Source organism: Falco biarmicus, chromosome 5 (genome assembly GCF_023638135.1).
Source record: "Falco biarmicus isolate bFalBia1 chromosome 5, bFalBia1.pri, whole genome shotgun sequence".
NCBI classification, from domain to species: domain Eukaryota; kingdom Metazoa; phylum Chordata; class Aves; order Falconiformes; family Falconidae; genus Falco; species Falco biarmicus.
The window spans coordinates 78,614,651-78,628,330 of NC_079292.1; the positions used below are offsets into that span (position 1 = coordinate 78,614,651).

At 36.2% G+C, this 13,680-nt stretch overlaps 1 protein-coding gene across 1 annotated transcript in view; it reads right to left on the reverse strand.

Annotated features, from left to right (window-relative positions):
• Positions 1–13,680, reverse strand: part of SMC1B (structural maintenance of chromosomes 1B) — a 34,497-nt gene that overhangs the window by 20,132 nt on the left and 685 nt on the right. Inside the window, exons 2-10 of the mRNA XM_056341261.1 lie at positions 12,193–12,381; positions 11,541–11,653; positions 10,241–10,444; positions 9,613–9,851; positions 8,914–9,172; positions 7,369–7,509; positions 5,058–5,140; positions 3,838–4,045; positions 1,059–1,244 (exon numbers count right to left, since the gene is read on the reverse strand). Coding sequence (XP_056197236.1) covers positions 1,059–1,244; positions 3,838–4,045; positions 5,058–5,140; positions 7,369–7,509; positions 8,914–9,172; positions 9,613–9,851; positions 10,241–10,444; positions 11,541–11,653; positions 12,193–12,381 — 1,622 coding nt within the window. The remainder of the gene's footprint in view (positions 1–1,058; positions 1,245–3,837; positions 4,046–5,057; positions 5,141–7,368; positions 7,510–8,913; positions 9,173–9,612; positions 9,852–10,240; positions 10,445–11,540; positions 11,654–12,192; positions 12,382–13,680) is intronic.

Sequence of the window (13,680 nt, forward strand, 5' to 3'; positions counted from 1 at the left end):
GGAACCTCATGACACGGGATACGGAAAAGACTGAGACACTGAATTCCTTATTCAGCTTGGTCTTTACTAGCAAGACTAGCCTCCAGGAATCCTGGGTTCCAGGGACCAGGGGGGAAAGCCTCAAACAAGGAAGACATACCCTTGATGGAAGGGGACCAGATCAGGGAATGCTTAAGCATGCATAAACCCTGATGTGATGCAACCACAGTGCTGAAGGAGCTAGCTGATACCATTGCAAGGCCGCTCAATAATCTTTGAATGATCGTGGCAACAGAAAAAGGTACCCAAGGATTGGAGAAAAGCCAAGTGTCACTCCCATGTTCAAAAAGGGGGAAGAGGACCCCAAGGACTACAGGACAGTCAGCTTCACCTTGAACCCTGGAAAGGCGATGGAGCAACTAATTCTACAAACAATCTCCAGGCACATGAACAACAAGAAAGTCTTGGAGGAGCAGTCAGCAGAAATCTCTCGATTCACCATGCTGGTCATACATGACCAACCTGACAACCTTCTACAATGAAATGACTGGCCTAGTAGGTAAGGGGAGAGCAGTGGATATTGTCTACCTAGGCTTCAGTTAAGTCTTTCAACACTACCTCCCGTAAGATCCTCACAAAGAAAATTATGAAATATGGGCTGCCTGAACAGACAGTGAGGTGGACTGAGAACTGCCTGAACAGACAGGCCCACAGGCTAGTGACTGGTGGCAAAAAGTCCAGTGGGAGGCCAGTTACTAGACATGTCAGTACTGGGACCAATTTAACATCTTCATTAATTATCAGGATGACAGGGGAGAATATACCTTCAAGCAAGGTTGCTGCTGACACAACTGGGAAGAGTAGCTGGTATGCCAGGTTATCATGTTGGCATCCAGAGGGACCTCAGCAGGCTGGAGAAATGGGCCGACAGCAACCTCATAAAGTTCACCACATAAGTGTAAGGCAAAGGCAAAGGCCTTAACATGTAAACTTAAACTTAACTAAAATAAGTGAGCCAATATCAAGATTTACAAGTGTATTAACTTGCTGATGACAGAAAAAAAGAAAACAGTACTTACATCAATGTAATCTAAAGCAAGAAAAGTTTCAGGTTCAGCTCGTTCTTGTTTTAAGAAGTGAATGCAATCTCTTGCTGTTTTTTCAGTGGCAACAACAATAGCAGTCACATATCTGCTAAATACCTTGGTAACAGCAAGTTGGTATTTTTTATGAATAGGATGACATAGGTCAAGCAGTCTTCCAAACTGAAGATAAAAATACAGAGAAATAGTAGTATGTTAGAGATCAAATAGTATTTCTGCATTAAAAAATAGTGCCAGTAAGAGGAAATGTGTTGGGTATCCACCAGCTGCACTCATTTACAATGGCTGTACATCAGAACAACCAGAGATGTAGTAATCAATTCAAATTGCAAAGTGTTACCTTCAAAATCTGAAGTGATTTAACTTTTTCCCCTGAGGTTACTATCACATACCTCAGTATTTTACTCATAATCTCTAGTATACACTTCTAGAAACATTCAGAGTAACAATAGCAAAAGTTAACTAAGCATCTTTTTTGGAGATAAAGCATCTAACATCCAGTAAGATCTTTGAATGACAATAAGGTCATAGATAGGTAGAACTGTTAACTTGGAAAATGGTAGCAAGAGGCACTATTCTAGTTTCAACCCCCCCCAGAAAAAGAATTATCTGCTTACTTCAGCATGAAAAGAAAAAATACTGATTTTCTTGTACTGCATAGTCCAAATAATTAATCCTGTTTTGGCGTATATTGAAATACCACCTGGATACAACTAATTAACTCTTTGTTGTGCATATTCCCTACAGATCTTTTTTCCCATTTCTGTAATAATAGGTACAGCTTAGCTTTCCCTGAATGATTAAAGCTACTAATGCACATTCTGAACATTATAGCCTGTGAATTCAGGCAAGAATGATTTCCTGCTTGTCGACATATAGCTACTGGTCTCCTCTTGCGTATTTACAGTTTTATACTTATCAAATTTAAACCAATGAAAACAGGAAGACAACTGGTAAGAGCTGTATGTGGTAAGTCATCCACATTACCTCAACTGTATCATTCATGAGGTAATAATTTCCAGTAGATCAAATCACAGCCTACTACAATCTACTTTCCTACCGTTCACAAATGTTTTCCCTTTTCTGAAAAACTGAATCTGTAACAATAGCAACCTTGGCAATTAAAACTACCAATGCAGGAATGCTGCTTTGAAAATTAAATTATGAAAAGTGTCATCAGCTGCAGAATTCACTTTGCTGAACAGACAAATCCATGAAAACGCACACGTCACTCATACAGCAGAATTGCATTACTGCACAGCTTTTCAGTACCTGCAATGTCCACCAACCATTACAAGAATGTTTTAACAGAAGCTTTGAAATGGATGTAAGAACAAAACATTTAGAAGCAGTGTGTCATTTTTTTTGCCTATGAAATCCAGAAGACCAACACTAAGATTTCCTTCAGTTCTGCCTGAGTACTTAATGGCCCAGAAGATTAAATGTGTCAAGATCTTCCCATCCTGAGACTTTAATTTAGATTGTATTCAGTCATCTGAAATTAATACACCAGAGCGTTAAGCAGCAACTCATAGGCAACTCTGTTGCCTCATATAGTAGTGTTGCGAAAACTATTGCAGGAACAGCAGTAACTGAAGCAGGTATCATTGAAACTTTCTGTAACATGATAGTTTTATGTAACCAATTTGACTTAACTAGTTTTCACTTGTTAGAAGCTGTCCCATCTGTAAGTACTCTTAAATTTGTAGCTCCTGGCACAGAGATCATCCTGAACACCATCTCTCTCCTAAGCCAGCAACGTATCACCAGTTTGATCCAGTTCTTGTAAAACAGGGATACAATGCAAAAGGAGCAAAGGAGATCCACCAATTGTCTTTTTGATTTTTTGGAGTATCTTGTTAACATGGATGAAAAAGTTCTGAGCAGCTGACAAGCAAATTTCTTTATCTCTTGAGTAAACAACAGGATCAGACACTTGCCAGATTCTGAGGAGGTTTTGCAAAAGACCAAGAAGCAAAAGAACAACTGAAAACACTTTCTTTTTTATGTTCTTATGGTAGCACTAGGAACCAGAGGCATGTCACATTCTAAACATTAAAAAACAAAGATTAGATTACTGCCTTGCACTTCTCAACTATGTATATCAAAAAGGAGTGACTATACTGAGACATACTCTGAGACCAACTATTCAGTTGTTTAGATTAATAAGTTTATTTGGAATGACTTTCCATGTTGCAGTAAATATACCTCATAAAACAATCAATGTCTGCTGATAATTCAGAATCAATACACCAAACACTTAATGGCATTACTGGACAGTAATTTAAGTAAAATACGGTAACTGATAAGAAAAGACAGACCATTTGGTAACATAATCTCATCCACCTAAGAAAAAATTGCCCTTTGGAAGAAGTATTGTTTTTGGAATAAATGGTCTCACAGCTAACCCTCCCATTCATTTTTCAAAATAAGGAAGTCAAAAATATGTTTGAGGACAAAAGAAAACAAGCCAAAAAAATAGTAGAAATCAAATACCACAAAAAATCACATAAAAGATGAAAATTATTCTTTGATACAGACAGTAATTTGTCTGTTTCTAGAAACAGAAAAAATTATGACAGTATATGCTGCTACTTTTTCAGGAATACTATTTTACCATGTACAGTCAAGAAAGCATTAAGTTTAAAAGAATATGCAAGACCATCCAGTGTAATTTAGCTGCTTACTCATTCTAAGGCAGAACTCTTAAATCTTAATTCTAAAATAACACATTTAAATGAGACCACTCATTTACCACAGAATTTGGATACATTCTTTTGAGACTTTCCAGGATTTCTGCTCTCATCTGCTGTCGCCTTCCTTCATGGTAATCAATTTTGGCATTCTGCAGTTCACCAACTATTTTATTCAATTCTTCGTTCACTTCAGCCATTCGTATTGTTGAACTTTCAATTTCCTTAGTTAGCACTTCTTCTTGCTGTTTTTTCTCTGTTAACAATTCACTTTGAATTGAAGCAAAAATAGGAAAGTTATTTACTATTTATACAAGCTTATAGCTTACAAAATCAGTCATTCTATGGTCACAGACTAGAAAAATCATTAGAGATTTTAAGTATCTATAAGAAGCTTCTTATAGAAGTGGCATTCTATAGTATAAGCTATTCAAAATTGAGTACAAGTGAGGGGTTTTGCCTGTAAAACACACAGCTGCATTGTTTTATCCTCCATCAATAAAATGTCTGATATTATCAAACTAAGGCCTGAGAATTCTCATGCAAAGATATTACTCACTTTACATACTTAGCAATAGCACTAAGGCTCTGCCACAGTCTAGTACAACTACTTAATGGAAGCAATTCTGCATCACAGCAGTCACAGTGGGTCTACTGCTCCCTGTCCATGGCCAAGCTTTATTCACTACACAGACAGTATTAAGCCAACGCACACATTACAGGTGCATAGGAAAAGATAGGACGGGGGGTGGTGGGGGTGGAGTAAATCCCTAGAGATCACCTGCTCTGACCTCCTGCACAAAACATAGGCTAATATCAAAGATAGTTCTGTTTACTCAATGAAGGGCTTATACACCTTCTTTCACAAAGAGTAAAAATCAGGTAAAAGACAAGACCCAGGAAGCAAGAACTGAGCTGTGCTCCCTGTAGACAGTGTAAATATTAATGCTTTCTAGAGTAGCACAACTACAGAACTGCCCTGTTCTCTTGCTCAGAATTTGTATACTAACAGACCCATACCCTACCTGTAGTGACATAATTTGCACACCTGCAAGAAATTAGAAGCAATTATAAAACTGGTTTCAAACGAAATATGGATGAGCCTTCATACTTCCCACTTTATTTTGACAAGTAACTGAAATAATTAGAAAGAATTCTAATTCTTAATATTAAAATTTTGAAGAATAGAAAAGAATTAGAAATAATTAGAAACCTGCTATATTAATTTGAAAATAGGGAATATGCAAGAAATCCACTCAGCTTTTGATTCTTTTAAACTTACATGCATATCTTGACATATTCTTCTAACTTCTCTATTCGTTTTTCATGCTCTTCTATTTGCTCCACAATCTGTTTTATGTTTTCCTATGCAATCATAAATAGAATGTGTTAAAAACAAGCCAGAGGAAAATACCTTTCATAGCAAGGTATAGGGCTCAGAACAAATACTGAGACAGATTTTCTTTGTTGGTATTTCATGCTGAAGCAATAGCATCTCTTTCTCAATAGCAGGTGCCAAATTGCACCATGAATATAATAAAGGAAAATAATTTTATCAAGGCCATTACTGAATTTTTCGTGTTTGGCTACAGTTCAGCAAAAGCTTCTTCAGCACAAAGAAGCACAACACCAGTAAATAAAACAACTTAAACACTGTGTTAGTAAGTTATAGGTGTTAAAACAAAACAGGTGCTTTTCTTGGCCCGAGATTAACGGAAGGTTTTTTCCTAATAAGGACACATGAATATGCTGAGATAAGAGGTTCCACCCCAACACAACAGCATTATGCTAAAACCCAAGCAAACAGTGAAACAAGCATTTTTGATTACTCAAACTGAATAAAAATACAGTAACTAAAGCAAATAAAAAAATAGTTACCTACAGATTTTATAAAGCTTTAACTTCTGAAATCCTAGTGACCTTTTGAATAGCTCTAAGGATGACAGCCTCTTTGTGCACATGCTTCAACATTTGACTATCCTTGAGATGAAACACTTTACCCAATACCTTTTCAGAATTTCCCGTATTCTGAATTCAGCCCATTGTCTCCTATTCTATCACTGTGCACCTCTAGAAAAAGCGTGGCTCTACCTTACTCATACCCTTCCCACTAGGTAACTGCAGATAGTAGTAAGGTCTTTCCATCACCTCTCCTCCTCCAGGCTGAACAGATCCAGTTCTCCTGGTTCTCTCTCCTCGTAACCCAGGAGCTCCAGCCTACCCAGCCTGGTAGCTCTCTGCTGGACTCACTCCAGGATGTCAAGAAAGATAACTTGTACGGGGAAGCCCAGAACTGGACAGAGCATGCTAGATGTGGTCACACACATGTGGCATTGTGAGGAGTGATCACCAGACATCACCAGCACAGGTAAGTAATCTCAATTCTAAACTATGAGACATGAGTTTTTACAAACTCTCCAGTATTCCTTATTTCCTTCCTAACAGTACAATGGGACTTGCAGTTTTAGAAACACAAACAATAGATTTATTTCACTTCTAGATATTAACTAGGTTTTCCTGGTAACTAGTACTACAAAAAGAAAAAGTAGTATCATCTCAAGACCAAATGGATGTACAACTATTAACTTAGATATCATGGCAATGATTATTTTACATCCTCATACAGTAAAACACAGACTTTCCCACACAAGCAAGTTTACATGTACTTGTATAAGGAACTAAAACTGGTAACAACTCATCTGACAGATTTTTAATTTTCCTGAACATAAGGTCTCCTCCAAACCTCCAGTTTAACTACACAGCAAAGAAATGTGCATTGCCTCGCTAACTTCTTAGTAGGTAACAAAATTGCAAGATTATCATGATTCAAAAAAAATGAAGTGAAAACCCCAGAACATGTAATAGGGCAAGGTTTCCAGCAAAAGACAGATAGAAGTAGAAAGGACGGAAGCTCAGCTGACTATCAGAAGCATCATTGAACAATGAGATGGGAAACAGTTTTTCTGAAAGAGAACATCAGGCATGGTGACCAAGTTATAGCGAACAACGTAGGTATTTTATTGTTACGTGTTTAGATCTGCAGTGATAAAAGAAATCAGAAACAAAATGACAACAATAATGATCTGTGTTCACACCAAATACATGGCCTCTGAAATTCAATAGAGAAGTGGACACCAAGATTTTTCCAACTATACCACACTCATACACACAGCTGACCTTAAAAACGTCACAACAAAAAGGTAGCTATAATAAAAATAAACTTCTAAATGGTGCGAGTATCATAAAGATATACAACAGCAGTAGAACATCTCAGAAAGAAAAACTACTCTTACAATGACAGGAACTGATTGCAGTTAAGTATATGCTCTGAGTAAATGTAAAATATCAGAGCCAAAGCTTTCAAAACCAAATCAGCGTGGGTCCACACAACCATTCTCTAATCAAATGTAGGAGTCATTTTTCTAAAGCTGCTGCAACATGAAAACTGAACTAATACTTGCAATGTATCTCCTTTGCTGATGATTTGTTTATGTCAAAGCATTTAACACATACAGACATTTATACCAGAGGGAAAGGTAAAAAAAACCCAAACCAAACTCCTCCTCCTTAAAACCTTTGATTGATACAAATACCTCAACTTCTTTTTTCTTCCTCCGGTTAAGTTTCAGCTTTTCTTGATCTCCTTTCTCCTCCCAGCAAAGTTTTTCTTGCTGCTGGGTTAGTGTAGCTACTTTCTTTCTTGCTACTTCCTTTAGCTCTTTATAGCGCTCCAACTGGAAAAGTAACAAAAAAAATAAAAATTATGTACAACAGGATCTACCCACTTTGTGGACTGACTCAATTACTAATTGCCTACTTTATCATCATCAAGATTATAAAACGCACTCAATTCTCCAGAAAACCTTTTTAGCTACTAGTTGCATTATAAGAAGTTGTATTTCATTAGAGAAAGATTCAACCCAAAGCTTACACTTCACACTTACTGCCTACAGTCTTGTTTTAGACTTCAAATGACTTATTTTTCACAGAAGTTTATAAAGTTTAAGTACTTCACAATCAATCTTAAAGTTAACACTAAGACTTTGCACAGCCCAAAATTACTGTAAGTTTTAGTCTTGCTATTTAGACTTACAGCATTCCTATGTTATCAAACATAAAAAAGTTAAAATAAAATTTTATAAGGTAAACAAACATTTCAAACCATCCTGCAAAGTTACAACTAACTGACCAAATGCCTCTAAAGCGCAAAGCGGAGAGATCCACAGACTAGAACCACCCTGCAGGTTCCCCATTAATTGGTCAAAAACTATTTTAAGGAAGAGACAATGGAGAAAAGATAACATTTTAAAAGCATTTCTGTCCATATGGTTGCAAAGGTAGCTTCTTCAAATGTGAATGCAGTGATGCAGTCCTTTCCTTCTAAGGCAACTTAAAATAGCTTTTAAGTGAGCTACCTCAGGTCTAGATTTTGATCCACAGTAGATGGTGTGTATACTACCAAGTCTTGTTTGCATTTTTCTTGTCATCTTGGGGTTTTTTTCTAATTGAAGACATATTTCTGTACCTCAGCTGAGAAGCCATTTCTCAGCAATTACCCTCTCACCACAAGATCCTACTGGGTGTTTGCTATCCTACTCTCCCACAATGTAGCATGTGAACTTCCACAAAGGGTAAAAACCCACAGACCAGAGAACCACCTAACCACATATAATTAAGTGTAGCTATAACGCTAATCCACAGATGACAATGCCTGCATACAACCCTTCTAAAGCTTCCATCAAACTCTTCTCAACTTCTTGTTCACCGAAAATTTTTTGCTTTCTCTAGTAAGGGATCTTCTCACATTGCGTCAAAGATGTACTTCACACTGTAGCAGAGATTCTTACCATTTCCAATTTCACAATTCCTAGATCTTTACACAGTTTAGAACTTCTGAGATCTGACTCCCTCCACCCCCTACCCCCGCAAGAGTGGGAGGAATCATGAGGGAGTCCCTCCTCATAATTTCTCTTCATCCAATGAAACAGACTATAAAAGCTACAGTTTTGTTTTTGTTTGAGCTCAACAGCAAAAAGATCAGTAGAAATTACATGTTATTGGTAAAACAATGGTTTCTGTCACCACCAGGGATTTTTGGACTTCACTAGTAAACAGTACTTTTTGGCCTCCCAAGTCACCTGACTTTCTCCCAGCTCAACAGCTGCTGCTCGCTGCAGTAACTCCTCTTCAACTTTCTTCTCAAATGCTGTCCATGCTTTCTCAATAACATTCAATTCTATCTCTAGTTCTTTTATGTTCTGCTTTTCCTTATCACAGGATTTCTCCTTGTCCCTTAGGGATTTTTTAGACATTTCTACTTTCTTGATTTGGTAGGAAGTGTTTTCCTTTGCTTTTACACAGAGGGATCGCTGCTGAATCAGTGATGCTTCCAGAGTCCTAAAAAAACAAACCAACAACAAAAGCCAAACCCATACAACACATCCAAAACAACTAAACCACACCGGAAAAAAAAAAAAGAAAACAAACCTCCTCTCAACCACACATGAAAATAATCAGTGGTCAACTGCAAGGTTACATACCCACAGGTGATTTTTTTTTTAGTATCTACTGAAAATAGAAATTCGAAAAGTGAAGCATAACCTTATAAAAATTAATAGCAAACACTCATTTATATAATGAAGTTATTGACAACCTGGACATAGTAGTAGAAGTGAAATCAGCATCTAAATATTACTTTACTAAACTGCTACAAACTGACTTCCATAGCACTAGGATATCACCCAACCACTTTAACAGGAAACACATGCTTGACAAGGAAATCCCAGCACAGACTGTGCTTTAACACAACTATGAGAGAATCCGATTGGAAAACATACTTAATTTGTCTTTCCATGTGCTGTTGGTCTCTGTTTAGTGCACCAAGCACACTTTTTTTGGCTCTAAATGCGTCCTCTGCTGCAGAAAGTTGCTCTTTCTTTGTACTAGCCTCCATATTCTTCTCATCCAAATTTTTTTTCAGAAAAGTAATGTTTTTTTCATTGTGATAAAGCCGGAAAAGCTGCATCTGTATCCTTTCTTCTTCCAGTTCCTTGATAAGCATCTGGTAATGTTCTGCCTACCAACATTACAAAATTTATTTATGGTTTCTAAAAAGGATTTTTAATCATTAGCCATCTAATTTCACATCTAAAGCGATATAAGATGACGTACCTGTAGCCATAATTCCAGTAATGCGCACTAACCATAAAGCTCCAACATGTAAGTCAGCACTTCATTAATTACACTGGCAAATTTACACTTTCATTTATTTAGATTTTATTATAGGTATTCCTCTATATATAATTTTAAATTATACTGTTTTTATATAGTACACCATCCTGGAAAAAAATATTAGATTAAAACCAACAGAAGTTGGTGGGTTTTTTACGAAAATCTGTACTTAAGTTCATAAAAGATGTAAGATCTGAGATCTTAACATGCAAAAAAGGAATAGCCTTGAGTTACCTCCTCTTTCTCTATCTTTGCTTGTTTGCGTTCTGCTGCAACACTTTTTTTCTTGTTATAATTAAACTGTGCATCTTCTTCTGCTTGCTGCATTTTTTTCTTCTTTCTTTCATAGTCTTCAGCATATTCCCATGAATTACTGATTTGTTCAAAAAATTGAGTTCTCTCCTTTGGCTTCTTCAGTGCAATTGATTCTACTGTTCCCTAAAGAAAAAATGGCAAATACAAAGCAGCACTGTAGATCTATATATAGATATATAGTACAGATTTCTCTCTGGATATATTTATGATTAACAGAACTGGATGGAAATACTTTTAGATTCAAACCCAAGGAAAAGTTTAGTACCAAAGGCACTATCACCTAGCCACCTCACCTAATTAAATCACTAAGTTTTAGAATGTCAGATATGGTCTATGAAAAACACCTTCAAACTTAACCAACAGGCACAAATCAGTGAGCAGTATCAGAATGACAAAGTTAAATCATTTAGCCTCTTTAGAGGAACTGAAATTGATTGTCAATGAAAAATAAACTAACACCCCCGCCCCCCCAGTATTTCAAAAGCAAACCCGCTGAAATCACTGTTATGGAAGATTACTTAACTCCTACAGTTAATGGTACAGAGTTTTTGTCCATGTATTAGCTGCTCAGATCTTCATGATCTGAAGGAGTCACAATTTTCAGTAAAGCGTAGCGAATAAGCTTTGTGGGATTTATTTTATCTGTACAGTAGACAAATGCCCACATCATAGACACTATTATCACAACAAAACTCCATCTATAAGGTTTCCATAACAGGGAAAAATCAGTTCCTCCTTGGGAAGTTTTCCTCAACAACTGCAAGGAAGATAATCCTGTGAAATACATTCATCATAAAAATATGGCATTTCTGACCTGTATCATTAAATACTTGTGAACTAATAACCCACTAGGATTTTCAATCTCTCAAGCTTAACGTAAAATCCAGTTAAAAATTTCACACATCTTGACTAATAGAAGTTTTAAGATGAAATTATCTGTTCCTATTTATAACACACTAAACGTGTTTTCTTATACACTCTGAATAATACAAGTACTTAATTTCTCCCATTTTAGCTTCTTTCTTACTAGTACTCTCATGTACACACAAACTCCATTATTTCCATTCTGTAGTCTAATCCTTGGTCGAGGTCTGGAAAAAATGTATTGGCTTGAAATTAGCTAAGGATGGCCTCTTCTCTGTTAAATAACTAACTATGTAGTCCTATGAAATAATCTCAGAAGCTTTTATCTTCCTTACAAAGTACCTTAAATGCTTACCTGAAAAATAAGAAAATTCCTAGCTTTGACAAGTATGCCTACTTTTTCAAGCTCAGCTATGTAAGTAGATCGGCTGACAGACTTATCATTGAAAAAAAAATCAGAACAACTACCTAAAGGAGGAAAGAAAAAAAATTACTATAAAATGGCTATGCATAAAATCCATAGGAAAAGGGCTAAACTCATGGAACAATTTAACTGAACAATTTCTTCAAAGAAGAAAAGGTATTTCAACTACTCCCTTAGTCACTTCAATAATTTCATTTTTCTGTATGAAAATTCTAATTGCATACTTCCAAAAAAGGTATTGATAAATGCTTAAGCGCTTGTGCCTGCAGCAAGGTGTCAGACCTCATTTTCTAGAGCCTAAACCATCTACATATTCCAAGTGAATAAGATCAAAGTATGGAACAAAGAACATTTATTAACTACTTGCTTAATTTTTTAACTTTGCCCCAGTATGTTTTTTCACTTATAACACTTGGTTATCAAAATACCACTGAAGGACTTGAAGTATTGCAATACTAATGGGCTTAATCCACGCAAATATGAAAGAATATTAGGTGTCTGAAAAACAAAGTTGGATATTCTCCGTCTCCATTTCTTATACATCAGAAAACAGGAAGTACACCCAACAGAATCCACTACCTACCACGGATAACTCTTGAAAATGCTTTTTCCTCCCCATCTTCTTCACAATATACCATCTTCACACTAGCTGTAGAAGAAACTGGTTTTCCAACATGTGCTCCATGAATAAGATCTCGAACACTTTTAACTCGCAAATTAGATGTCTTTTCACACATCACAAAACTAACAGCATCCATTATATTAGATTTTCCTTTAAAAAAGTTTTTAAAAAAACACTTTGACATGGCAGAAAGGAGGCATTTGATTAACAATTAACTAAAAACCATATACATAAATGAAAAAGTCTTTATTAGTTCTATTTCTAATTCTGCATTTCATTAAAGAAAAAATATTGCACATAATAAATAAGTAAATTTCTAAGATGTAACACACTGGCAGCAGATAATAGGCTTGTAATAAATATCATCACAAAACTGATTTGTTATTTGTTCAGCCTTGTTGGAACAAATTTTTCTTACATAGGCATCTCTAGAGGCCATTACTTAAACTGAGCAAGCATCATACTCCTTATTTGGTAGTTTTCTTCATATAATGCAGTCAAGAAGACTTGCTGCATAAGCATTCTATTGCTTAACCAGAATTTTTCCACTATAACTCCAGTGTTCTAAAGAACACAACTACTCTCCCAGATCCATTCACCACAGCAAGAGTTCTCAGATCATACTCCCTCAGACAAAAATTCTCTTAATTGAATCCTTTTTGGTTTTCCCCTTTAGTCTTGAGCATTACTGTTGGGTTTGTTGTTTTTTTTTTTTCCTGTCTTCAACCTTGCTACTTCTGCTGCATGTTGACTTATTCTCCAAAATAGCATAAAAGGAAGAATACTAGGGGGGAATAGACAAATGAAATATTAGAGATTAGAGTAGTCACAAATTTTCTCCCTAGATTAACCTATACAATGTATACAGGTGTAACTGGAAAATTACCTGGAAAAAGTATGTATAATTTTGAGGCTTTCCAATACATACAATGGGGATTAGGGATAAAGTGACAAGAATACAAAAATAATGCTAAATAATTGTTACTTACATTCACAGATCTCACTCCAATTAGATAAGTCAAGAAGCAACATGATCTAAAAAGTCTAAATCATAAGCTAAATCATTAACAGACTGGGGAAACTAAGACCAAATGCCAAGTCCACCTTTGCAACCTTGACCTCCTATCATATCATACTGTGGCAAATAGAAGGTAAAATCCCATTTGTTCAATGGGGCTTTCAGAAGAAGTGAATTAGATTTTCAGAAGTTCCAGCACCCACAGGATAACAATGTGGGGTCACATCTACAAACCAAGGCTCTTGTGGGCTAAAACCACAAAGCAGCTACCATCCTGCAAAGCTACTCTTTCCCAAACACGCTTACTCATGTAAGAGAGACCACAGACTCAAATCAAGAAGCAGTTTTCAAGCCACAGTATTAAAGTAAAACCACCTTTATGTGATTATTGTAAGCTGAATTGCAAACCGGAGCAGCAAAGGCAAGGTGTG